The 24,442-nt window shown below is 37.7% G+C and overlaps 1 protein-coding gene across 1 annotated transcript in view; it reads left to right on the top strand.

The window, feature by feature from the left end:
• The first annotated feature begins 331 nt into the window (after positions 1-331).
• STAM (signal transducing adaptor molecule) overlaps positions 332-24,442 on the top strand; it is a 33,686-nt gene continuing 9,575 nt past the window's right edge. Inside the window, exons 1-10 of the mRNA XM_085050594.1 lie at positions 332-529; positions 11,674-11,758; positions 18,285-18,360; positions 18,446-18,541; positions 19,080-19,226; positions 19,497-19,587; positions 20,619-20,811; positions 21,142-21,236; positions 22,470-22,558; positions 24,146-24,233. Coding sequence (XP_084906720.1) covers positions 490-529; positions 11,674-11,758; positions 18,285-18,360; positions 18,446-18,541; positions 19,080-19,226; positions 19,497-19,587; positions 20,619-20,811; positions 21,142-21,236; positions 22,470-22,558; positions 24,146-24,233 — 1,000 coding nt within the window. The 5' untranslated portion in view covers positions 332-489. The remainder of the gene's footprint in view (positions 530-11,673; positions 11,759-18,284; positions 18,361-18,445; positions 18,542-19,079; positions 19,227-19,496; positions 19,588-20,618; positions 20,812-21,141; positions 21,237-22,469; positions 22,559-24,145; positions 24,234-24,442) is intronic.

The following is a 24,442-nucleotide window of genomic DNA, read 5'->3' as shown; positions in this document are numbered from 1 at the left end:
CGTGCTATGCCGTGAGAAATGCTGGCTTAACCACCAGCCTTCACTTCGCCATCAGGCTACCCATGGCATAAGCACCATGGCATCCCCAATGAAAATATTCACTCAGCCCAACGTATAGGGAAGCTCCAAAAATCCTCTCCAGGAAGCAAACCTGCCTGGGTACAAAACCCGTGTCTCCCAAGCAGGGCGGACGAAAGAGCTGCGCATAACTAAATAACGTAACCATCCGCCCGGGGTAGCCGTGCCAGCCCTCAGCTCCCGGCCCGGGGCGGCGGGGCGGAACGCCGAGCGTCGGCGGCGAGTCCAGCCCCGGTTCCCGGCGTGCTGCGCGGGAGGCGGCGCCGGCCCTGCGAGGAGGTGGCGGCGGAGCTGCCCGGGGCGGGAGGAGGAGCCGCTGCCGCCGCCGCCGCCGAGGGCTGCTCTCTCTCGCCGCCGCCGCTGCCGCCGCGCTGCCGGGAGGGGCGGCCGCCCCGCGCCCCCCGCCCCGCCATGCCGCTCTTCGCCACCAACCCCTTCGACCAGGATGTGGGTGAGTGGCTCCCGCGGCGCCGCGGCCCGGCCTGTGCCCGAGGGAACCCCGCGGGCGGCCGGCCCTGCGACCCGCTCCCGCTGCATCCCCACGGGCGGTCGGCCCGCTATCCCGGCCCGGCGCTGCTGGGCTCGCTGGCGCCCGGCCGGGAAGCGGGAGCAGCTGAGCGGCCCGGGCGGGCCGGGGATGAGTCCCGGTGGGGGCGGCGGGGGCTGCGGCCTGGCCGGTGACAGCGCGGGGCTCCTGCGGGCCCTGCTGGCCGCACGGCCGGGGCGGCGGGCGCGGGGATGCTCCAGGGGGACGAGCTGGCCTGCTCAGCGCCAGTAACGCTGCAGCGCAGCAAAACAAGTAGTGAGCAAGGTCCGCGCTGGAGTGTTGTTGGAAGGATGAACAGTAAAAAGCACCATCTACAGTTGCTTCATAGACAGGCATGAGAAAATCGTCAAAGCGTTTTGTATTTAGTGCTGGAAAGGGGATTCCTGTGGGAGCTTTCTCTTTTCCTTTCAAGTAAAACTTGACGTGCTGAGATCAGGTGTCATCCCCACCTTGCTTGTTACAAGGCCAGACCAGATGGAGAGGAAATATCTGGCTTTTACTTGACAAAAATTGTGCTTAATGCTGATGTGTCCAAACTGTAGGTAAAATAACACATAGACAGTTAATAATTAGTTTTGTGTGTCTGATTTGAGATTGTGTAATATGGTTTGGTTTCGACCTGCTGCTGACATCTGTTTTACTGTAATAAAAGCTTTGTCTGGGGAATCACATAATATAAAGGGACTTTTTCTCATATGTGGGTAAGTAGCCCCCCCTTCCCCGCGATTATTTTCTTTCAGCAGTGTAACACTGTATAAGTCTCTTGAAACCATTTCACAATAGCCTTATACTTGCTGTAACTTTCAACTACAGATACATTGTTTCTTAGTGTTTATCAAACTTTAGACGTTTGGGCTGCGATTTAATTCTTCCAGCTCTTCAAAGAAAGAGCAAGTCAGAACCGTTTGAAGTCTGTGTCTTTTCAGGGGAAAGTATTAGTGCATAAACAAAGTAGGGGGACAAAGTCTGTATGTATGTTATCAGAAATTCTTAGTCTGTTGTATCAAAATAAGACACAGCTCGGTCTTCTCATTTTGAACTTTTAACACTTTTAAGCTGAAGACTGCGCTTCAGTTAATGACTTTGTTTGTGGCAAACTTGACTGACTTACTTTGGAAAGTAGTAAATCATTTTTCTTAAGTTGTTCTGCTCTCTTCCAGTGTAATTTGACAGCTGAAAGTGAGGAAGAGATTGTATTGCTTGTCAGTTTTCCACAGACTATTAGAGGATTGAAACATTGGTAATATTATCTGTGAGAATGATATGATCTAATGAGATTAAAAAGTGATAGGCTTAGGTTCTGGCAGGTGTTCACTTTTTTCTTCCTAGTGCCTTTGGCTGGCAGGGAAGCTCAGACTGCTGAATGGGTCTCTCTTGAGCTCAGTCCAGTGAACGTGCTCCTTAGCACTGTGAGTCTCAATGCAGGGCAGTAGCACCCAGCAAGTTCTTCAGTGGCTATTTGCTCTTTTCTAGGTGCAGAGAATGCCAATGCCTTATTTACTGTGCTTGTCTAATATGATCACCAGTAAATAATTTTCGAAGTGTTATTCTGTATACTGTATGAGGAGAGAGAAATAACTACTCAGTCCTTAAGTGTTCTTGGAAAGGCAGGTAGTGGGCAATGGGCTAATTTTCCCCAGTAAACAGCCTCTTTCTTTTGGCCCCTTTCATGGTGTCCTGAGGGAGACTGAAGGAGCAGCAGGCTGTTCAGTTGGTGACAGCCTACTTTCAGGAGCCTGCTGCCTTTATCCATCACTTAACTGGATTTTTGCCAGGGAGATGGGAATGATGAAGTCTCCCGGAAAGCATCCCTGGGCTCTTCTTCTCTGAGGCCCCTTGGGAACGTGCTATTATCTGGATGAATTTTTTGGCAGGCTTCATAAGATAGCATCAGCTGTAGAGTGAGCTCTCATATTCTCAGGAAACTTCCAAAAGTTGTCAAGCTGTAGTGCTGTTTTCCATTTATTTTCTCAGAGTGAAAGTTGAGTGCTCTGCTTTTGTTCTTACCCAGCAAGAAAGTTTTCTTTTGAAAATCAGGTTCCTGAAGCAGAAAGGCAGTCAGCAGCTATTCTTAATTTCTTGTGAGTTTGGACATTGGTGTTAGTTGATAGTGTTGCTGCGATAGCTGTGCGTTCTTGTCTACTGAACAGCTGACCAATGCTGTGGAGTAGTTGGAAATTATTTTGGAACCATTTAGGATGATGGATTGCAGAGAACATATGTGGAACTAAATAGTTCTCCATTGTTTTGAGGAGCATGTCTTACGTTCAGGACAAATTTGTGAGTTTTTCGGGCCAGTTAGCAGTGTTTGGCTAGTCCTGTTAGCATGCTGCTGCAGTGGAACCTGGTCATCCATTATAGTTTACCATTTAATGTCATCTTGGTACAGAGATTTTGAGGGGTGCACCTGTTTTTTCAGGTGTAGTTGGCAAAAGAATGTTGTTCAAGACTGCTATTAAATTAAAGAATGCCAAGAGATTTGAGGAAGTTAACCCTTGTCATCCTCAAGAGTCTGAATCTCTGGATGAAGCCCAAATACTTGTCATTTTCTGAAGTTTCTTTTTACCATATTTAGGAATATTTCAACAGGAAGGGATGCTAATCAGTGGTGACACAAGTTTTCACAATCAAGTCAGGGAACCTTTGTCAGTGTGTCCAAGTAAGGAGCATACTAATGGAAATTAAAAAGAAAAAAAAATCATCAAACAACTGGGCCTGTTGATAATATAATTAAGAAATGTTAATCCTTCATTTGAGGGGTTAGAATTAAAAGTGTTCTTATTAGGTTCATGGCTCGTCTGTTTCTGCCATGTTTCTCAATCTTAATCAAAAAATTATTCTCAGGGAGTTGTTCCTGAGAAATGCATATTTATCTGTAAGTTTGACTTGGGTAAAATAATGGTGAAATGTGCTTTAAGAATCAAAAGACTGTCTACTAATCTGTCATGACAGGCTAATTAGTAATGTAGCTGTGCTTAGGCTAGGTTTGATGAAGAACTTACTGCTGAAGCAATTCTCAAGTGTCATTTAGATACTATCTCAAGAATAAAATCTGTAACTCAGGTTCTGGTATAAGTTGTCATAAAATCACACACAATATTAAGAGGAGGTGTTTAAAAAACATGGGGGGTTTTGGACTTCTTTTTTCTTACACATAGTAAAGAATGAAGGTGTTTGTATTTGCTTTGGATGGTACTTTAGTTCTTACTGTGATGGTTCGAGGTAGCACAGGAGTGGGAAGAAATTCAGGCTTACTATTTACAGTAATAGGAAATTAAGCAGGTAGTGTAGTAAGGTAGTAGAGCTTGATGTGACTTGCAATCATTTTCCCTGTGTTTTATTAACTATAGCAGTTGTTGATAATTTTATGTTACTGACTCTTCAGATATTTAATAACATGCTTGAATTACAGATCAGCCTATAGTTTGATGCTATTAGAATGTAAGAAATGGTTTGACCGTGATTCCCGTGGTGCAATTTCCTGGAATAAAATCCTCTTGCTATTTAAACTTGTTGTTCTTTAGATTCATCCCCTTGGTTAGTCAACATCTTCAAAACATCCAATTACATGTCTTTGTGAGCTGGACTTTCTGTGTCAGGCCAGGTTTGCCAAAAGAAGGGAAAATTGTCACTGATGAGTTTCTTGACCCCAGATCATTATGGAGACTGCAGACTGTGAGTTAACATCAGCTTCAAGGGAAGAGGAATTCCAGTGATTGGTTCATCTTGTCATGAGACTGGCACTTTTTTGCCTTAGATGGCCTACTTTTTTTCTCAGCATTGTTTTATAAACAACATTAACTGTGACCTAAGAGGGAGACTGAGCAGAAAATGTGTACAAAAGGACCTATAGCCACCCCGCTTTTCAGTTATTTATAAATGTTTATAAATGTTAAAAAAAAAGGAACTTATTACTTAAAGATACCTTTGGTGTTATGTTCTCAGTGAAAAATGGCAGTGCTAACTGGATAAGACTGAGTGGAATACCCCTTCAATATTTCAGCCAACAAAAAAAATCTTTTTCACTATCAATTACCAGACTCTTGAGTTCAGCTGGGGACTTTGAAGCCAACATAGTATTTTCTATAGTCAAAAATCGTACTTTTCTGGTAATTTTCTTTCTTTCCTCCCAGGGAAGAACTGTCTCTTTAAGCGCTTCTCCTCATTTCAGCTGTGACAGTGTGCATTATAATATCAAAATTCAGAAGAATCAAAGTAGATCTCCAACATGTAAAATCTGTTCCTCTAGCTGATAAAAATAACACTGCATACCTGATGTGAAAAATTAAGTTTCTTGCTGATCTTCCTTCTGAAATGCTTCTAGTGTCGCTTGGCTTGTGGGGCTCTGCAAATATATCCTGGCCCCATTTGTTAGTATGACGTTCCTGTGATACACCTTGTTTATGGACTGTTCATCCTTTGCGTGTATCTCTAATGTGCTCACCTTCCTGTTGTGTTGTAATATTTGTGGGTGAAAGGTAGTTTGAGTTCTATGGATTTGTTTGGGTTAGCATGAGACAGCTGAACATCTAACTTACTTTTGTTCAGCTTGTCTTACGATTTCAGCCTTTTCTAACCAGGTCGTGAATTCTTTTGCCTTCATTCTGCTCAGTTCATTTTGTTGAGCGATGTTCATTTTGGCTGGGCTGCTTCATGCCCAGTGAGATCCTACACAGTCTTTTGAAGGAATGAGTTGAGGTGGCCTCAGTCACTGCTGCTTACTATGCCTCTGATCAGCTGCAGTGCTTTCATGGGACACTTCTACAATTGCTCCTGTAAGGACTTGGGAACACTGCAAATGGGGATACAGTTAAACTGCAGAATTTGGTTACTAGCTTTACCAAAGTTAATGGTGCATGGAATTCTAGTTCCTCTCTATAGTTTCATTGCCTTCTAGAGGTTGTTTTCAATCTTGTCTAAATGGAATCTGGTTGGACATATTCTTCTTATGAAGTTCTGGGCATGTTAGTGAAATGCAAAGTGGTTAATATTCAAGTGGTGGCTTTTATAGAGTGGGCCAACAAATGTATTTGTTCATTTTGTTTGACAGACAAAAAGAACAAAATATAATTGAATTTAACTTCAGTGGTGTGGAATGGTATGTAATCTGAACTTCTCAGCAAGTGCCAGCAAAAAGAAAGTAAAATTTGCAGTCAATTTCAGTCTTTAAGAGCTATTTAAACTATATTACTTTGGAATTTTAGTATTTGTGATTTTATAGAGAAGGGCAAATTATTTGTTTAGCCTTGTGAAGAAAACAAAACTTTGAATGGAAGAGGAGGAGAGAAGGCTGAGGGGAGTGTTGAATTTTTTTTGATTCTGTGGCATTAACAATGACATGACAGATTTTTGAGAATTTTTTTCATTCTGCTAGAAAGTGATTGTAATATGAGTCTGTGAGTTGAAGTCTTTCTTTAGCTATTCTTTTGAAGATTTTCTTTAGCCATTCTTTTCTTTGAAGTTACAACTTCAGTATTTCATTTTAACAATGTCCAACTGTGAAAATGATATTACATCCATGAATAGAATAAAAGCAAATAATAAGTAGGATGGTTAAAAACCTAAGTTTGGTATAATTTTCTGACAGTTTTTACTGATATTTTTTGACTGCTTCAAATTACGTACATTTTAAGTGTTGGATTTGAGGGTGTTTTGATGTAGATTTCTTATTTCTTGAAATTCTGCTGGTTTTAACATCTTTGAGACTTTGTTGCAGAAAAATAGCTCAGTTCTAAAATTGGTTTTTTTTGAAATAAACTTCAGTGAAATCTAAAGCTTGAAAAGCTCAAGCCTGCCAAGACCTCCCTCTGAAAATGAGGGACTAGCAATGGCTAGTCACTAAGTTTTCTGCTTTAAGAAATGCATCATGTGGTTGGTTCACTGCAGTATCTGAACAGTTGCAAATTTCTAATAAGGTAGTAAAATGCTATTGTTAAGATGCAGAACTGAGGCAGAGGAATCAAGTGACTAGCACATATTTCCATGGAAAACCTGCAGCAATATTTATATTCCTACTACCAGCACCTAAAGCATCAACCACTAAATCTGGCAATGGATTTTTTCAGCATGCACTGCTATTCTTCTGTTTAATAAGACTTTGTAAATCTGATGATAAATTTCTTTTAGGACAGGTATGAATTTTAGGAATTTTTATTTCCTTCTGAGAAAAGGGGTTTTTTTTTCTTCTGTCCTAAAATGATCAACTGCAGTGGTGTTTTGTATGTAATAGGGAACTTCAAATACAATCACAGTGCAAATATTTTTGGTTTGCTTCTAATTTATAAATAATGCACAAAACTGGAGGAGCAAACAGAATTTTATCAATGCTCCAAGTGTTCAGGTTTGTGTAAATTATAGGGAAATGGGGCCTCAACACAGTTAATGAACTTTGCAACACAAGGAGAGGCAGGTTGATTCAGGTATCCCTAAGGAGCCCATGCAAGAGCCTGTGTACTTATGCTACAAGCAAAATATAAGTAATCAAACTCATATATTTAGGCCTTCCTGGCCTGGCTTCTCATTCAACAGGTGTGATGCTGTCTTCTGGGTTTTAGGTACAGTATTTCAGTGAGAGTCTATGGCATTCGTAATGAGGAATGGTGTTTTCTTTAGAAGCCAGGTGCTATTCAGTTTTGTATAAATTTTATTCAGCGGTTTACTTGAAAAAAGAATATACATTTGGAAGGATGACTTCAGCATCTAGGTGTTTTATTTGAAGGACACTACAGCTTACTGAGAAACTTCGAAGTTACAAACACTGCTGAGATTTCCATCATAGGAGATGCATTTTGCTTCACAATACTTTATTTGTTCTGTGTTTGATTTATGACAATGCTTGTGTGGTTGCAGCACCGTTTCTGACTCAGAAGTTATGAAGCTACAAATCATTGGTCACTAAAAGGTGTGTTGGTAGGGAAGTACAACTAATGTGTACCTTATTCTCTTTTATATTTTCCTAGGCACCTGCTTTAGGTATAATGTATGTGTTAGAGACTGAATGTTGGGCAAGATGGAATCGGTCTGGCCCAGTATAGTTAGTGTTCTGAAAACAGAAGTATAAAAGGAGAGGCCTAGTGATCCCATGCTCTGTGCGTTGCAAAGTGGCTGAAAAATGGGATGTATTGGTTTTCTCTCTTTTTCTTTTGTTGTAGTAACTAAATGAATTGTTGAAGTAATTTAGACAGGTATTATTATATTTTGCCAGATCATTGTTGTGTTTGACCAAAGAACTCATAGATCCAATTATTGTTTTCCTCTAAAATTGTGGTACTTACCACTTTGTGTGTCTGTCTTTATGGAATTACTGGTAAGAAAATAATATTAAATGACTCCTAAAAAAGTAAAGGTGATGGTGCCTTAATAATGTCTGGTCTTTTTACTCTTCATGTACCTGTAACTTGGTGTAGTTCTGTGCTTCTTACAAAATGCTAAAAACGTCTGTTCTTAACACCTTCAGCCAAAACAAAGCACTCTGGGTAGAGATTCAAGGACACATTCATTGCCCTAGGGCCTGAAAATATGTAAACAATGGTGGGAAAGGGGGAGCAGGCCTGGGGTGGTCAGCATCATCTCCTGAAGGTGTGCTTGGGGAATTAGGGACCAATATGCTAATAGGACAGAACTTGTAAAAGGTGAAGAGCTTGTGATCCAGCATCCATTCTGGGTGTAGTCCCTTTGAGGGGGACTTTGCTTGCCCGAATGTACCTTGAAGGCCTTGAATAAATTTGTCCTCTTTTTATACTCCTAATCTGTCTTGGCCTCTGTTTCAGGTAGCCTGTTTTAGGCATCAGTGAGAGATGAAGATGTGTAATGAAAAAAATCTCAAGGAAAAAAGCCAGTTTAACAAATTTAATACTATTATTTTACTAAATACTATTAATAGTAATTAGGATTAGTAATAACTATTAATTACTACAAATTAACGTGATGTAACATAAGATTGTACAGTCTTGCACTGGTTAAAATGACTGTATTCATTTGTCAGCCTTGCTTGTTCTCAGAAAACAATACCTTGAATTTGAGTGGTGCAGCTTCATGGAAGAGAGCTGTGATGTAGTCCTTCTTCCTTTGTGTTTGGCATAGTATTGATAAGTTTTGAAGTATGCTGATTTCATGAAGGAGCCAGCGCTGTCTTTTAAAATTATTTTGGTAAAGTTTGAACTGTTACCTGATCCTGGCTTGGCATTCACTAAGTTGAATAAGATTTTAAAGCAATGATGAGGTGGAGGGATAGGGTCTGAACTAAACATTAATATTGTTACGCCTGAATTAATTTTGATCAAGGATGGAAGATGTAGAACCTTTCTTCTTTAAGTTATCTTCTATGTGCTGTGCTAACCTGTCTTAAGACTTTAAACTCAAATGTCTGTTTTTCCTTCCCTGTAAGAGTCCATTTCATACTATGATAGTCTGCCAGTGACATGTCAACTGGACCTAAATCCTGGGAGGGCGCCAGCTGCTAGGCAGGGTAGGCAACTACTGAATGCACATGAACTTCTTTTTTTGCCTGTTAGTGTGTGCCTCATGTAAGAAGAGACAGTATTCGTGGATTTTAAGTGATAATAGTGTAAGTAATTTAACTTAAGTAGATTTAAGTAATAATTTTGTCTACAAAACACTGATGCAACGTAGGATTTTTGTCAAAGCATCTTTGTTGCTCCTGTTCTCAGAGTGGTGAAAGGCGATAGTAATTTACTAATGCTCTGGCAGAGATAGTGGCCTTTTCTGTGGACAGTCAGCTCAGACAGTGTGCTGCTAACATTCTCAGTATGCTCTTAACTTTTAACTGCCCTTGTTTGAGAAAGAATTAAAGTAAAACGCTAGAGGGAATTTTTTTTTCATGGCTTACCATTAAATTTTTTATCCAATAGAATTATTGGGTGATTGTTACTGCAGAAGGCTGAAAATATACAGTGAAACTTGGTTTCAGGCTGAAATTTAGTAAGAAACTATCTAGTGTTTATGGTGGAGGAAATACCCTGTCCAACAAGGGGGAAGGCATTGCAAGTAAATGGCAGTTTTTATATAGGAATAACTTCAACTGCCAAGAAGGAATGTGGCCGTGGTAGAAAACTTGTAATTGTACTCATGAATAAATTTACTAAATGTTCTCATTGAGAATTAAAATAAGGGCTGTAATTGGTGTGGTTAATATGGATCAGGGATTTCATCAACCACCATCTTATAGTTTTATCCAAAGTATTTAAGTTAGCATAAAGCATGGTTTGCTGTTATATTAAAACATTAAGCATACATTAGTTTAGTCCTTGGTTTGCAGAGGACATAACTGATTGCCATGTCGTTTCTGTTTGTTGACATTGTGAGGAAAGAAGGATTGATTGTTGTCAAAAATACAGACAACTGTCTGTTATGTAGAACAATGGAAAAGACCAAGGTTTCAGTTCCATTGGATTGCTCATCTCTCTGCTGAAGGATGTGCTAACTGAAGTGCAGCATTAGGCATGAGTCTGGGTTTGCGAGGCTCTATGGGTGAGTGTGGAGCCTGGTGGGAACTTAAGGCTTTGGAGAGCACTGTGGAGGCTCACTTTGACTGGAGCTGGTCCAACTCCTGTAGAACTGGCAGCAGTGGAGTCTTGGAAGGAAACTGACTCCATGTGGTCTGTTTTGTGTGTCTCTGGACTGTGCTTCTTAGCCGTTTTCAGTTTGGTGAATGCACTGTAGGCAACTTGAGCTCTGTGTTTCAAAAAAAACAGTTGTGGTGCCTCAGAGTTGAGGCTGACTTTGCTGGCAGAGCAGCTGCTGTGCACATAGACTGCAATTTTAGGAGACTGCCTTGGCCTGTGATGGCTCTAGGCAAGGCATGAAGTTCAAGTGTCTTACCTGTAAATCACGAATTTCTATGATTGTTAGTCATAAGCATGATTTGTAACAAGAACAAACTGAAAGGAAAATAAACTGGTTGGTTGATCAGCTGATATATCTCAGTGCTAGGTGGTGCATGGTGTCTACCCATAATTTTTGATATTTCTGTTGATAATGACTACTTGTTGTAATCCAGCAAGTTTTCTGACAGGGTTTCGAGAGAAGAGGCAATGTCGTTTTATTTTATCTGAGAGAACATCCAGCGGCATATTTTGTGTTTTGCAGATTAACATGTGGACATTAGATGAAGGAGGGATGGGAAAAAAAAGTGTATTATTCTGTGCCCATTCTCCTTCTGTTGGGTTACTAATGGAAAATGCTTGTGCATCCCCTTATGCTCTTCAGTCCTGATCTGATCTATCAGTATTTAGAAAATCTTCTACTGAGCTGCAGTGTAAGGCTCAGTTTCCTTTAATGTTTTTATTTATTGTTATTCTTAGTGTAAATAAACTTTTCTGGGGAAGAAATAAGGAGGGAGTCTTTATTTTTTCTTCTGACATTAAATGTATTCCTTCTCCACCTCTTCTCTTTATTTCTTTAGTCTTCACCAGGGACTTTCGTCCTATTTAAAAAATTGGGAAGAAAGAGTCTCAATGGTTTCTTTGAGATTAGCGTTTGTTTAGCAGCCTTTGTAGCTGAAAAGAAACAGTGAAATATATCATCCAAAGCAGAAATAAGAATGGGAAGATAAAAATTTAGTGATTATGATGACTTTTTAAATCATCCTTGTTGAGATGTAATACGTAGAAAGGAAATGCAAGACACAGCAGTTTAGTGTCTGAGAAGGTGATAAATTTGGTTGTATCTGACTCTGTAAACAGTGAACTAATGCTTTCAATGATCATATCCTAATAAACTTTATAGTTTCAAATGGAAAAAATAATCTGTTGGTAGCTGTACTACTTGTGTCGTTTTCTGGGTGCATCTTTATTATGTGGAAAAACAACCTCAAAGTATGTTTGCTCATTAATTAAAATTCATGGTCACAAGTGAACATTAGAAAATTAAAAATAATTAGAGGTAACATTGCTAATATATGAATTTTATTAAATATAGGGATTTGTCATACATTTAGCAATATACAAAGAGGTAATATTTCAACATCTTTGTTGGTAATTATTTTTTTTTTAATTTGTATTTTGATTTACTTATACTTTATTTATCAGAGAAAGCAACCAGTGAGATGAACACTGCAGAGGACTGGGGCCTCATCTTAGACATCTGTGATAAAGTTGGACAGTCACGCACAGGGTAAGTGACTTTGGGAATTTCCTCCCCAAACTTCTTAAATTCTGTTTTTTCAGTCTCATACCCAGATGAGAGAAATGAAAGTTTTGTTATCTTTTATAAAATTCTGCAACAGCAGAATTTAACTTAAATTGATTACAAGTAAAAGGAAAGTATATGGGGTTTCTGCTGAAATATTTTAGAGTACTTCCTTTGGAGATCCTGGCTGATCTGTACAAATTAGGACTTGTGTACAGCAGCTTTTTGCCAGTGTAATAGAATAAATAAACTGATATGTTTTAGAAGTATCACTGTAAACCCAGAAGGCTTCATGAAGCATTTTTCTTTCAAAATCATAATCTAAGTTGGAAGTGACCTCTGGAGGTCATCTAGTCCAACCCCCCAGCTTCAAACAGGTCTAATTAGATCAGGTTGCTCAGAACCGTGTCGAGTCTTGAATGCCTCCAAGGTCAAAGGTTCCACAACTTCTGTGGGCAACATGTTTCAGTATTTAACTACTTCTACTGACTAAGTAAGTAAATAAAAAATTAATCCTGCAATCCGATTACAATTTTCCCTGCTCCAGTTTGTCTGTTGCATCTTGTCCTATGACTGTGCAGCTCTACGAAAGAGTCTGGCTGCATCTTCCGTGTATTCTGTGATTAACTGGCTATAGAAAGCAGTAAGGCCACTTTTTGTCTGCCCTTCTCAAAGCTGAAAGGACCTCTCCCATCTTTCCTTGTATGTGAGCCTTCCTGACCATCCTGGCAGTTTTCCATTGGACTTAAGGCAGGGTGTAAATGGCCTTCTTGCACTGGGGAGCCCCAGACTGGACCAAGTGCTCCAGATGCAATCTTACAAGTGCAGAATGGAGGTGAAGAGTCACTTTTCCTGACCCTGTTCATTGTGCTGACCACTTGCTTGAGCCAGGATGTGGTTGGTTGCCTTTGCTGCCAGGCTGCCCTGCTGATACCTCTCACCCAATAAGACCTGCAGATCTTTTCCTGCTTTTCATGTGGTCAGCTCCTGGCCTCATTCAAAAGGCAATTCCTTACCCTTGTTCTTGTTGAACTTGATGAAGTTACAGTCTTCCCGTTTTTCCAGCCTGCCCAGGTCCTTCTGAATATTAGCCATGCCCTCTAGTGTATTGATTGTTCTCCTTCAACTTGCTCTGGTCAGTAAGTTGCTGAGAGCAGTGTTGATCCCAATAAAAATCCCTGAAGTAATACCACTAGATACTGCCTGCTAACTGGAATTTGCTCTACAGGTGACGATTCTTTGAGCTTAGGAGGCCAGTTTTCCACCCACCTTATCATCCTTTTACCCAGCCTGTATTTCAGCAATTGTGTGATAAGGAGACTATAAGGGCTTCAGCTGTATGTCAAAACTTCGCTAAAACCGAGGTATAAAGTATCTGCTGCCCTCCATAGTTCTTGCCATCAGACCACCAGTGTCTTTGTCACAGAAAACAATGAGGCTTTGTGCTTCTTCCCCTTGTTTTCAGAAGCTATTCTCTGCCAACAGGGCTTTGATAAATGTGCATTTTGAAGATGTGATACAAAATTAAACACGTCTTAATATGGGCTGCTAATTTTTCCATTATTGATTACTGAGCTCTTTCCTAGAACTTATGCATGAACTTACTTTTTGGACAAGAAAAGATAAAGTATAATTTGAGCTAGCAACTAAAAAATAGTGTTTAAAGACATAATTTCAGTGTATTTATAGTGCTTTCAGTCTGTGTAGTATTAGGCTTTGGAAGTGTTTTAAATACACCTTTGAATTAATTCCCTGAAACCATTCAGGTAAGGAGCAGACTCAAGAAGAGAGTTCTGCCTTTGATGCTGTGAAAGGCTTCTCTGAGAATGACTTGGATTGCCTTGTAAAACTTCCAGGAACAGTATGAGATGCCAGACAGCAAAGTCCCACCTGGGACTTTTGTTCCAAAGCACAGGTTTGCAAATAAGCTTATTCCTTGGGATTAGAGATAGTCTCTAGAGGAGCACTTAAAAATAGCATGGTACATTGAGACTTCTGTGCTGTTGTGTATAACTGTAGCTAACAGCTGGCAAGTTCTTAATAATGTTTCATATTAGTCTTTGTATGTAAAACTGCATTTCTCTTCCTTGGTCATATTGATACCGAGCCTGTAACAGCAACTATATTATTGAATATTTCAGTATTCTATTTAATCACTGAAAGCCTTTCCACAGATGAAATTTAGTCTCACAGCAACATAGCCTGAACAGTGTTTGAATGTGTGTAGCTGCAAGAGACAGCAGTACAGAGAAAGCTAGAAATCTTCTGGTAATGTGCAGCTAAATTCCTGTGAGGATTTGTGAGGTTTTTGTGTTGGTTTTGATATTTTTCTTTTGTGTGTTTGTATTTTAATCTTTTTCTTAATAAAGCTGTTTTTTAAAAGAAAAGTGGGACTTTAACCTTTGTAATATTTATCCTGCTTTTAATAGGCTGCCAGCTGACTTGTTGCTTAAATTCAGATTCTGTTAAAACCTGCTGATAGTAGGTTTTCCTTGTTTTTGATGGATTAAGTCACGCAGTAGCAAGGTGAAGCAAAACAGTGTTTCCCATTAAGAAGTTTAAATGAGATGTGCTTAGCTGTTTGAAATTCCCCTCCAGTTTAAGTTCCTCTGACAAGGATGCTAGTCTTCTTAACTGGGATCAGCTTTAATCTTTTAACCAATTCTCCTCCAGTGCAAGCTGTCTGTTACTGTTCTTGGCAGAAGTTTAGATGACAAAATCTCTGCTTTATGGATTTTCTTTGTACCAATCAGTAAGCTCCATCGCATGTCTGCAGCATTCTGGATGTGGATTGTCTTACACCTGAAGCCACAGAATACTAGCCTAGAAGAATACTTGCTCCTTAAGTAGCACTTTTGGTGTAGTACATTGTCTGCCAACTTGTTTGTATCCAGATTAGTTGTTGGAAACCTGTTATGCTACAAAGGTACTGCATTTTCTCTTAAGAAAAATTAATTACAGTTCCATAACATAATTGCTACTCTTATTTTTTACACTGTAGTACTCTCCATACTGAGAATCACAAATTGCTGAAAATGTTATCTTGCTTCCTTTAATCCAAACCACTAAGACAGATTTTAGTAAGTTAGAATTGCACTGAATCCCTCTCTTTGACTACTTTCTCTGTTTTTTGTGAATTTCCAAATTAGAACTGCACAGGAAAGACAGAAAATATGTCAATATTTTAAACAATATGACTTGTTTACAGTAGCATATATGAAATACTGGTTTATGTAGTATAGAATTAATACATTCTGTATGTTTTGCATATCAGTTCTTAAGATGATCTAAAAACTTGTCTAATGATGAGACAACACATTTTTTTAATCTCTGAATTTGTTTTAGGAACTCATACAGCTCAGCAGTTGCACATCCTATTGTTTGCATCCTGTTTTATGCTAGTATTAGCTCAGTGAGTAAGTTGCCTTTTCAACATGAAAACACGATTAAAACAAAGGTTTTACTGTTAGGGGCAATCGTTTTTGTACAGCATTCTTGAAAACTTGTTTATTTTAAAAACTTTAATCACATGGTGTGATTCTTGGGGCTGTCCTGTGCAGGGCTACAAGCTGGACTTTGATGATCTTTGTTGGTCCTTTCCAATTTAGGATATTCTGTGATTGTATATTTGACTGGCTTTTTAAACGTGACTACAGGGAAGTATAGATTTTTGCATAGCGTTGCTTTGCTGCAATGAAAATTCTTAGAAAAGTTAATCTGTAGTTTATCATCTCAGAATAAAATAAAATTATAAAATTTGAATGATTCATTAAACAGAATAAAAGGAAAAATTAAAGGACAGGTGTGGTATATTTTTCCAAAGATGCCCCCCCTTCCTCTGTCATTTCAGTGCTAGCCAGTTCCTTACTCTAATTGTGTTTGCATTTGGCTTTGAGATAGTTGTACTGTTTATGTTTATTTCATGAGACATATCAGTCTGCATTGAAACTATCACAACTTCAGCTTTTCTCCAGCAAAGTCACTTGATAAAAAAAATGATGGCCGAAAAATAGGAAGTCAGTGGCTGAGAGAATACACCAATGGTTGAGAAAATAGAAACGTTCATTGCAGCACTCTCGTTTGGGGTGGGTATTGGAAAATTGTCATTGAGAAATGATTTGTCCATATTGCTGCTTGCCTAACTTTGTTCTGATTCCTTAAGGATTAATCACTGCCTCAGCAAGTCAGTGTTCTGGTTAGCTGTTTCTTCTTTGGTTGTTTTTGTGCCTGTTCATGCAAGAGAGAGCAGCAAAATTGCTTACTTGATAGTTTTCCAATGAGTCTTCTATTTTTTTTGCCTCAAATTACGCAATCTTGGTAGCATTTTGTATTGTCATTGCAGGGTATGTCTAGCAGGCTGACCAGGAAGCTTTATGATCAGCCTGTTTCTCAGAGAGCAAGGAGGATAGCTGAGTCCCACAGAGTTACCTTAGACTGTAAATGAACCATAAATTCCTCAACACATCTGAAATATTTTGTGCAGAGTAGTATTTTAGACTGCAAACACTGCTAATTGTGCATTTGTTAAATAAGGTTCAATCAGATTTTTTTTTTTTTTCTTTCTAAAACTAGAACTGAAATTTATTGTGAGTATTTTCTGGATATGTTGGTATATGATGCCATATATGATACATAGCTTATGTTGTATCTTGCCATATTTTCACCCTACTTATTTGTTATTACTACTCATTGTGGTGCCTCTGAAATTCTGATCATAGAATCATGGGAGCAGAACTTCAGCACAATATTTGTATATGATTTGGAGAGAAGCCTAATAAGTGGATAGAATTCTACCCTCATAGGGTGTATGCTTCACTCTGGTTTCTCTATAGTGCTTCTTGTTAATTTACACAATAAATTGTATGATGAGTTAATTAGAAGTAAAAATAAGAATTTACAGTCCTGTCTAGATTACATTTTCTTACTCTGTGTGACTAAAGACTGGTACACCTCGATTATTTTTTTAATGTACATGTGATCAAAAAATTATTTTAAAAATTTGACCATTTAAAAACATTTAACACATAAGTATTGATAATTTCTGTTAAATATATGAACAAGTAGATTGTACTTGAGGTGTGTGGATGATCATTTGGCTTTGAGGCTTTCTTATTACTTTATTACTTTTAATAAGACTTTAGATTCCTTTGTAAAAAAACTCCTGCACTGATGGTCCTGTTCCTGAACTGCTAAGCTCTTGATTCTGCACCCTACCTTTATAAATACTGGCTTAACAATGGGCAAGTGCTTTGTTGCACTTGCACTAATATCACATTGTTAATCCTACTCATAAGTTAATGGTTAAATAAAGCAGTTTTTTCTGAAAATTTTAGCCTGTATTCTTTCTCAATTAAAGTGAACATATGAAAAGTCCTGGATAATTAATAGATAAAAGGTAGTACTTGCCTTAAAGCTGTCATTTGTAATAATTGGTTATATGAAGGTATATACTGAATGATATTTACTTGTGCTGTGTGACAACACTTTCTATAATTAGTACCACTAAATATGAGGTGGACATTTCTGTAAAATGTAGACACTGCCAAATATAGTATAGCCAAGCGGTGGTGTAACTTATACCTGAGTTTCATGTTAGTTTTTGGATTCCAGTTCAATAGAAAAATACTTTTGCTCCCGAAGACAACCATGCTATAAATGTGTAAACCCCATAAATGTGTAAAATCTTAGTTTAGATTTACCTTTTCTTATCCTCTTTCTCTTTTTCTACTTACCCTCTTCCAGGGTTGTCTTTTCAGGGCTATTCAACAGATAATGATTTTATGCCCATGATAATTCCTATCTCAGCTTTGCTCAGCTTTCCACTACTTGTATAGACAGAACAAAGTAACAGAAAGTCACACAGATTTTAATATGCTAAACTTTCTGAAATTCCCTTTCAAATTCTTTGTTGAAGTTGCTTTTCATGTTATTTCTATCTACCACAACATAGGTAAGACTTGAATTTTGTATTTAATTGTTTGAAACTTTGATATAAATTGTCTAAGAGGTTTTTTAGAAATTATTGGATCATTACATGTCTTTATAAATGTTATTCTATAGATTAAAAGAGGCTCTGAGGAATGTAGCAGTGGTCATTCAAAATCAAAGTAGAAAAATGGTGTTGGTAAATCAGTTTGTAAGGCAATATTCTTACATATATATGTGAAATATAGAGGAGTAGGTGCATTGACTACAGAGAATTCCAGTTCTCTAATTGCAAAGGATTTTATGCATTTCTGGAGTATTTACAGTAATTCACTCGAAGTACAAAAGGTAATATAAATTACTGAGAGGTTTTTATAATTAAGAGCTACAAATCCTACAGATAGAAATGTGTACATCTGTTTATGGTGTTAAATTTATTTTTTAAATGTTGCGCTTATAAGCTACCAAATAATTTACCCATAATTTTCGGGAGTTCTGGCTGTTTGTTAGTGTTGTCAGCATTGTCATGAGTGCAACAGGAAATGTTCATTCCATTACATATTTTTAATTGTCTTGTGTTTTTTAGGCCTAAAGACTGCCTCCGCTCTATTATGAAGAGAGTGAACCATAAAGATCCCCACGTGGCTATGCAAGCATTAACAGTAGGTTCTTTTTAATGTAGCGATTTTTCTTCTTGGGAAGTTATATTGCAAAAAAATCTCTGAGTTTTAATCTTTCTTTCTTTAGCTTCTAGGAGCATGTGTATCAAACTGTGGCAAAATCTTTCATTTAGAAGTCTGTTCGAGAGATTTTGCCAGTGAAGTAAGCAATGTGTTGAATAAGGTAATGTATTATATTGATTCAATATATGATTGCATATATTTCATCTATGAGTGAAACCACATAGAGAATTGGGATAATCTGAAAGTGGAATGGAATGTACTTCTGGAGGACTGGAAAGGGTTGGGGGGAAGGAGAGAGATTACTGTAAAGACTGTGGTTCTCAGAACTTCGTGAATGTCACTTCATACTATTTAACGGAGGTATTCTGTTTGGGGGAGGTGTGGTGTGTTAATTTATAAATAAACTACTTTGTTTTCACTTTAAATAACAGCCGTGAAACACTAAATACAAATGTGGTGAAATGAAGATAATACAGGGCTTCTGTATGACCTTATTTTACTTTATTTTGGGCCTAGCACATACTGTACTGGTACAAACACAATGCTGATGTACTATTCTCAGTTTCTAGTAAAGATTGAGTGCTAACCTTGACTACAAAACAAAGTATCTGTATATTTTATATTGACAGTAACATGAAATTTCTTGAAATTAAGATCAGATTTCTACGTTACTTAACTAGTTTCTGTTGTCCATGCAGGGTCATCCAAAAGTTTGTGAAAAGCTGAAAGCCCTTATGGTGGAATGGACTGATGAATTCAAGAATGACCCACAGCTTAGTTTAATATCTGCTATGATAAAAAATCTTAAGGAGCAAGGAGTTACTTTCCCAGCTATTGGCTCACAGGTATATTAGATCTTTGTGGTTGTTTTTAAAGTGTTTCACAAATTCTGTTTATCCTCAGCTCTGGATTTTACAGTTTGTTGTCTTGAATTTTAGAATGTTTGGCAAACAAAATGAAAACTACCTTGCCTTAGTAAAACTTTTCTTTGAGGACTGAAATGCTCTCAGTTACTTTAGATTTTTATATGGCAGATGAATAGAAATCAAAATGGTGATCTTAATGTATTGCCAGATTTTTGTTGGATTCATTTTTTCATCTTTTGTTTTGGCTAGGCTGCTGAACAGGCAAAGGCCAGTCCAGCTCTAGTTGCCAAAGATCCTGGTACAGTAGCCACCAAAAAGGAAGAGGAGGATTTAGCTAAAGGTGAGTGCATTTATTTGCTGACATGATGCATATGTTGATTTATTTAAATGACCATTAGCCAGTCTGTATGTGTTACTAATGGTTTCTTCAACATTTAGCCCACCAAAGCCTATTTTTAAAGAGATCTGTGTCTCAAAAGCCCATATTGTGCATCAGTTTTGTAATGTTTGTTCATGTGTCCACCCTGATCCTTCTTAAATATGATCCATCTTTTTTCTGCAAATTTGAACTGAGTTTAATGTGAGTGAAACTTCACTGCTGAGTCAAGTGTAATTGAAAATTACCCAGAAATGTGAAATTATTCAAGAAATGATAGAGAGGAAAAAAAGGAAGGGGCAAAATTTTGTTTGTTTAAGCAAAAATAATTTTGTTAATTATGGATTAAGGAGGGACTTTACTGTGAAGGTGATCAAACAGTGACCTAGGTTTCCCAGGGATGCCATGGTGTTGTTATTCTTGGAGATACTAAAAAGTTGTCCTTGGCAGTCAGCTGTGATGACCCTGCTTGAACAGGGGATTGGACAAGGTGACTTCCAGAGGTGCCTTCCAACCTCAGCCAATCTGTGTCAATCTGATTCCCTGAATCCAGGCTAAAGGATCCTGCCTAACAGAGAAACAGAGGGCACTGGAACAGCTGTATCTTTTTAATATTTCAAGCAATCTGGAAAAGTTTAACACCGTGTAAAATGTAAAGTAAGAATGTAAATATTTTACATCAGTTCAAGGTTGTAGCAATAATATAATGATAAAAAATTGAAGACTTTGCAGAATTATTCCAGTTGTGCTTAAATGTTGTTTATTCATCCTGTCCAAACCTCAGTAAATCCATAGGCAGAATTCTGCTCTCTAGTCATAAAACATCACTTTGTTATTTACTATTCTAGAGAATGGTAAATTCTAAGAGAAAGACAGAGAGTGATTAAAATGCGACAGGAATAGAATTATACTAAAAGTTTTCAAAGAATTAAATTTTCATCTCAATCAACCCATTTTTATAGGGAATTTTCATCCGAGTAACTCTTCTTTTGTAGCTATTGAGCTGTCACTAAAAGAACAAAGGCAACAGCAAACAACACTTTCCAGTTTGTACCCAAGCACCTCAAGCCTTTTAACAAACCACAAACATGAGGGCCGAAAGGTTCGAGCAATCTACGATTTTGAGGCTGCTGAAGATAATGAGCTAACTTTTAAAGCTGGAGAACTTATAACTATCCTTGATGACAGGTAAGTTATATAGAATGTCTACTACTAGAATGGCATATTAAACTGTAAAAATGAATTATAAAATGATCATATCTTCTATGTAGAAGCATACCTTAGAATACAATTGGATGGAAACATATTTTTGTATTAAGTACTTTATTTTGTTATCTCCTAGATTTTTTACAAATAAATGTATTTGCATAAAAATTCTTGTGTAAAAATTTCTGCATATATACAAATTATATTTATGTGCTAATAATATAAGGGCCTTTACTGTGCAATTTCTAGGAAAATTCCATGTGAATATGGGGTTTTTAATGTATGGGGGCTTTATTTATTTTTTATCTTTAGTGATCCAAATTGGTGGAAAGGTGAAACTCATCAGGGTATAGGATTGTTTCCTTCTAATTTTGTAACAGCTGATCTTTCTGCAGAGCCTGAAATGAGTAAGTAACATTACATTTATGTATATATGTTAAACCCTGCCATGGCCCAGGGGTGATTTCCTTTCCCTTATGGTGGAGCTCTGTTGCAAGTTAATGTGATAACTGAAGTAAAAATGAGGAGCCCTTGCTATGCTCTTACAAGCAACAGTCAGACCAAGGTTGCCCAAGCTGTCTTCTGCTGACAAATGCTGCTGTCTACCGCTGGCTTTGTCAGCAGCTGGAGACTCATGGAATCACTTCATTGACACTTCGATAAATGTGAACAACAGCACCTTTTTTTCCAAATCGCCTTTTTGCCCTGTTGCAATGGTGCATATCTAATCAAGATGAAAATTAAGGCCCCATGGCAGATAGGACTTGGAGTCAGATAAACAGTTTTCAAGTAGTTCAAGAAACCTACATGTTGTAGGTATGTATGTGTGCATAGTAGATGTATAGAGAGATTTTCTATATACTGCTTTTTTACTTGTGTCTATTTATATCCATCTAACCTACTTTAAATATTTTTTAAAAATATTAAATATTAGACAAGACTTTAAGATTTTAGAACTGATTTCTGTAAATCTCGTGGGTTTGCAAGAGTACTCTCCTGTTACCTCAGTTTGAGGGTGCTAGAAGTGTGAGCAGGTCAGCAGAATTACATTCTGTAGCAGTCATACGATATGTTAAGACTACCTAATAAGAGTGTATGACAAGAGCTGTATCTGGCTTTTTGCTAAATATAGAGCTTTTTTGTTCTAGCCTCCACTACAGAGGAATGACATGCCTTGCAGATAGAATTTGGTGAAGAAGGGATAGAGAAACTTGAGACCTTTCCATTCTGTACTTTGCTCTGGAGAAAAGAAGGCTCTTGTCATAGATGATTTTATTAGTTTTATCTTGAACCTGACTTGGTAGCCCTATTGCTTCCAGTCACTCTTTCTGAATCTTAATATGTATGATTTCTTAATATGTATGTTATGTGCAGGGAGACTATGATAAAGACATTTACTTCCTAAAACATATTTCTGTTGACCTTGTGTGAACTGTTGTATTTTTTCTTAATTTGATTAACAGATAAGAAAATGGTTGAGGACTGTGCCTTTCAAATGTCAACAACGTCAACTAATTTTTACAATTTTCACAGTAGAGGTTTCAAATGCAAGGAACCTAGGCAATATACTAGCTATATAATATTTATGTCATTGTTTATTTTTATTTTTATAAAATTACATTTGGCTGTTTATCTTACAGTGAAAGCTGAGAAGAAAACAGTGCAGTTCAGCGATGAAGTTCAAGTAGAGACAATAGAACCTGAGCCTGAACCAGTTTATATTGATGAAGTAAGCATAGTAAAAGTACTGATTGGTACTAAATGCACTGCTGGGACATTTAAATATGTGATGTTCAACCTTTTTATCCTGTACTTCAAAAATACTATAAAAAGAGAATGGGAAGAGAGGTTTTTTTAAGGCAATGAAAAAAAACCCTGCAGCTCTTTCATTTGTTTGAGAGTCTTAGAGCACTTAGAAATTTCTGAAACGGAATTTGGAACTGCATTCTGTTTAGGGCCCTACTCTGGGATTGTACATCTGTTTACCTCCAAGCTAGAAGCTTTTTGATGAGTGGCACATCTACTTTCAAATTTTGCTTAAAGTACCACAGAGATACCCAACTTGACTGCTGTCTTAGATTTGTTTCCAGTATAACCACTACTCTCTACCCTCAGACTGAAAGATCTCTTCCCATCTCTGAAAAGTCTGAGATTCTGTTGCTATGTAAGTAATATTTAGTAAGATTTTTACAATCTCACCACAGTGATCCTGTAGGGTTTCCAGGAACATTCAGTCCAGGAAGTTTTTCCCCTGTTTTCTTTTTTTTTTTTTTTTTTTTTTTAACTTCAGCTTGTGTTCTGTCATTGTTTTTTTGAAATGAGAAATGAGTATTACTACCTTCTTAAAGTCCTATTGAAGTCCCACTGCAAAAATTCTTCTTCCCAAGAGATACTAGTTTGTAATCTGCTGAAGTAGATTATCTTAAGTGCCTGCTTTGAGGTGCCTTCCAGCTTTGTTTTATGTGAGTCCATGTTGATTTTTGCTTTAGTGTCTTCTTTTGTTTTTAAATTTGCCACAGTATAATTTTTAAGGAAGTAATTAATTAGACTTCCCCCCTTTCCATGGTTTAAGGACAAAACATGGTTTTATTTTCTACTTTCATACAATATATATAACTCAGTCTGATAAAGGCTATTTATTTGATAGTGCTTAGCTAAAAAGTGATTAAAAATAATTTATATGAAATGTTTCATCAACCAATATAGTTTAATCCAGAACACATTTTTCACAGAGTTCATGCCTGTTCATTTTCTAACCTTTGATGTTTCTATTATAAAAGGCTTGCACTTAAACTCCTTATTTAAGGATGACTTAAATGGTCAACCCTGAAATGCCTCCAAACATCATCTTAAAACAGCACTTCCATATACGTTGGTAATGACATGGCTCATGCACCGAATAGTCCTCATGCACTTAAAAATGCTTCTCAGTGGATTTGAAGTACTCTCTTGATATATTCTAACAAAACATTTCCACTAATCCCACTAGATGGTGGTATTGCATATGTAATAACTAGGCTGGAAAAATAGAAACTGCTCAGAAAATACTGGTTAGAAGAACTTTTAGGAATAAAGGATTATTCTGCACATTTCACTTGTTACTGCTAATTTTTCTCATTTGGGTTTTCCTTGTTCAAGCATCTATATTCCTGTAAAGCAGCATGTATAATTTGTATCTTCTTAAAGTTAGTATAGATAATTCTCAAGTGCCAGGAGATCAAAATGGCTGTTGTGAACAGCTGCTTTAGTTTACTATCCTGAAATAGCTAATTCCCTTGCTGGTACATTTGCCCTAATTATACTATTTGTGTTCTAGGATAAAATGGACCAACTCTTGCAGATGTTACAAAGTGCTGATCCATCTGATGACCAACCAGACCTCCCAGAATTGCTTCATCTTGAGGGTAAGGAAAAAAAAGAGTTTTTTCACTGTTGTTTTCCTCTCTGCTAATTTTCTGTACCAATGCAAATTGAAACTAAACTGAAGCTACTTCAGCTTTATGTGCATGCAAGAGGCATGCCTGAGAAAAGTGCCTGAGCCATAATTATCTTCTCACTTCTTGTTTCCCACATCTGAGAGACCAAAGTGCAAAATGTTTACTTGAAACAAGCA

This window comes from Lichenostomus cassidix, chromosome 2 (genome assembly GCF_008360975.1).
Source record: "Lichenostomus cassidix isolate B80296 chromosome 2, HeHo_3.0, whole genome shotgun sequence".
NCBI lineage: Eukaryota > Metazoa > Chordata > Aves > Passeriformes > Meliphagidae > Lichenostomus > Lichenostomus cassidix.
This window is presented reverse-complemented; position numbering and strand designations above follow the sequence as displayed.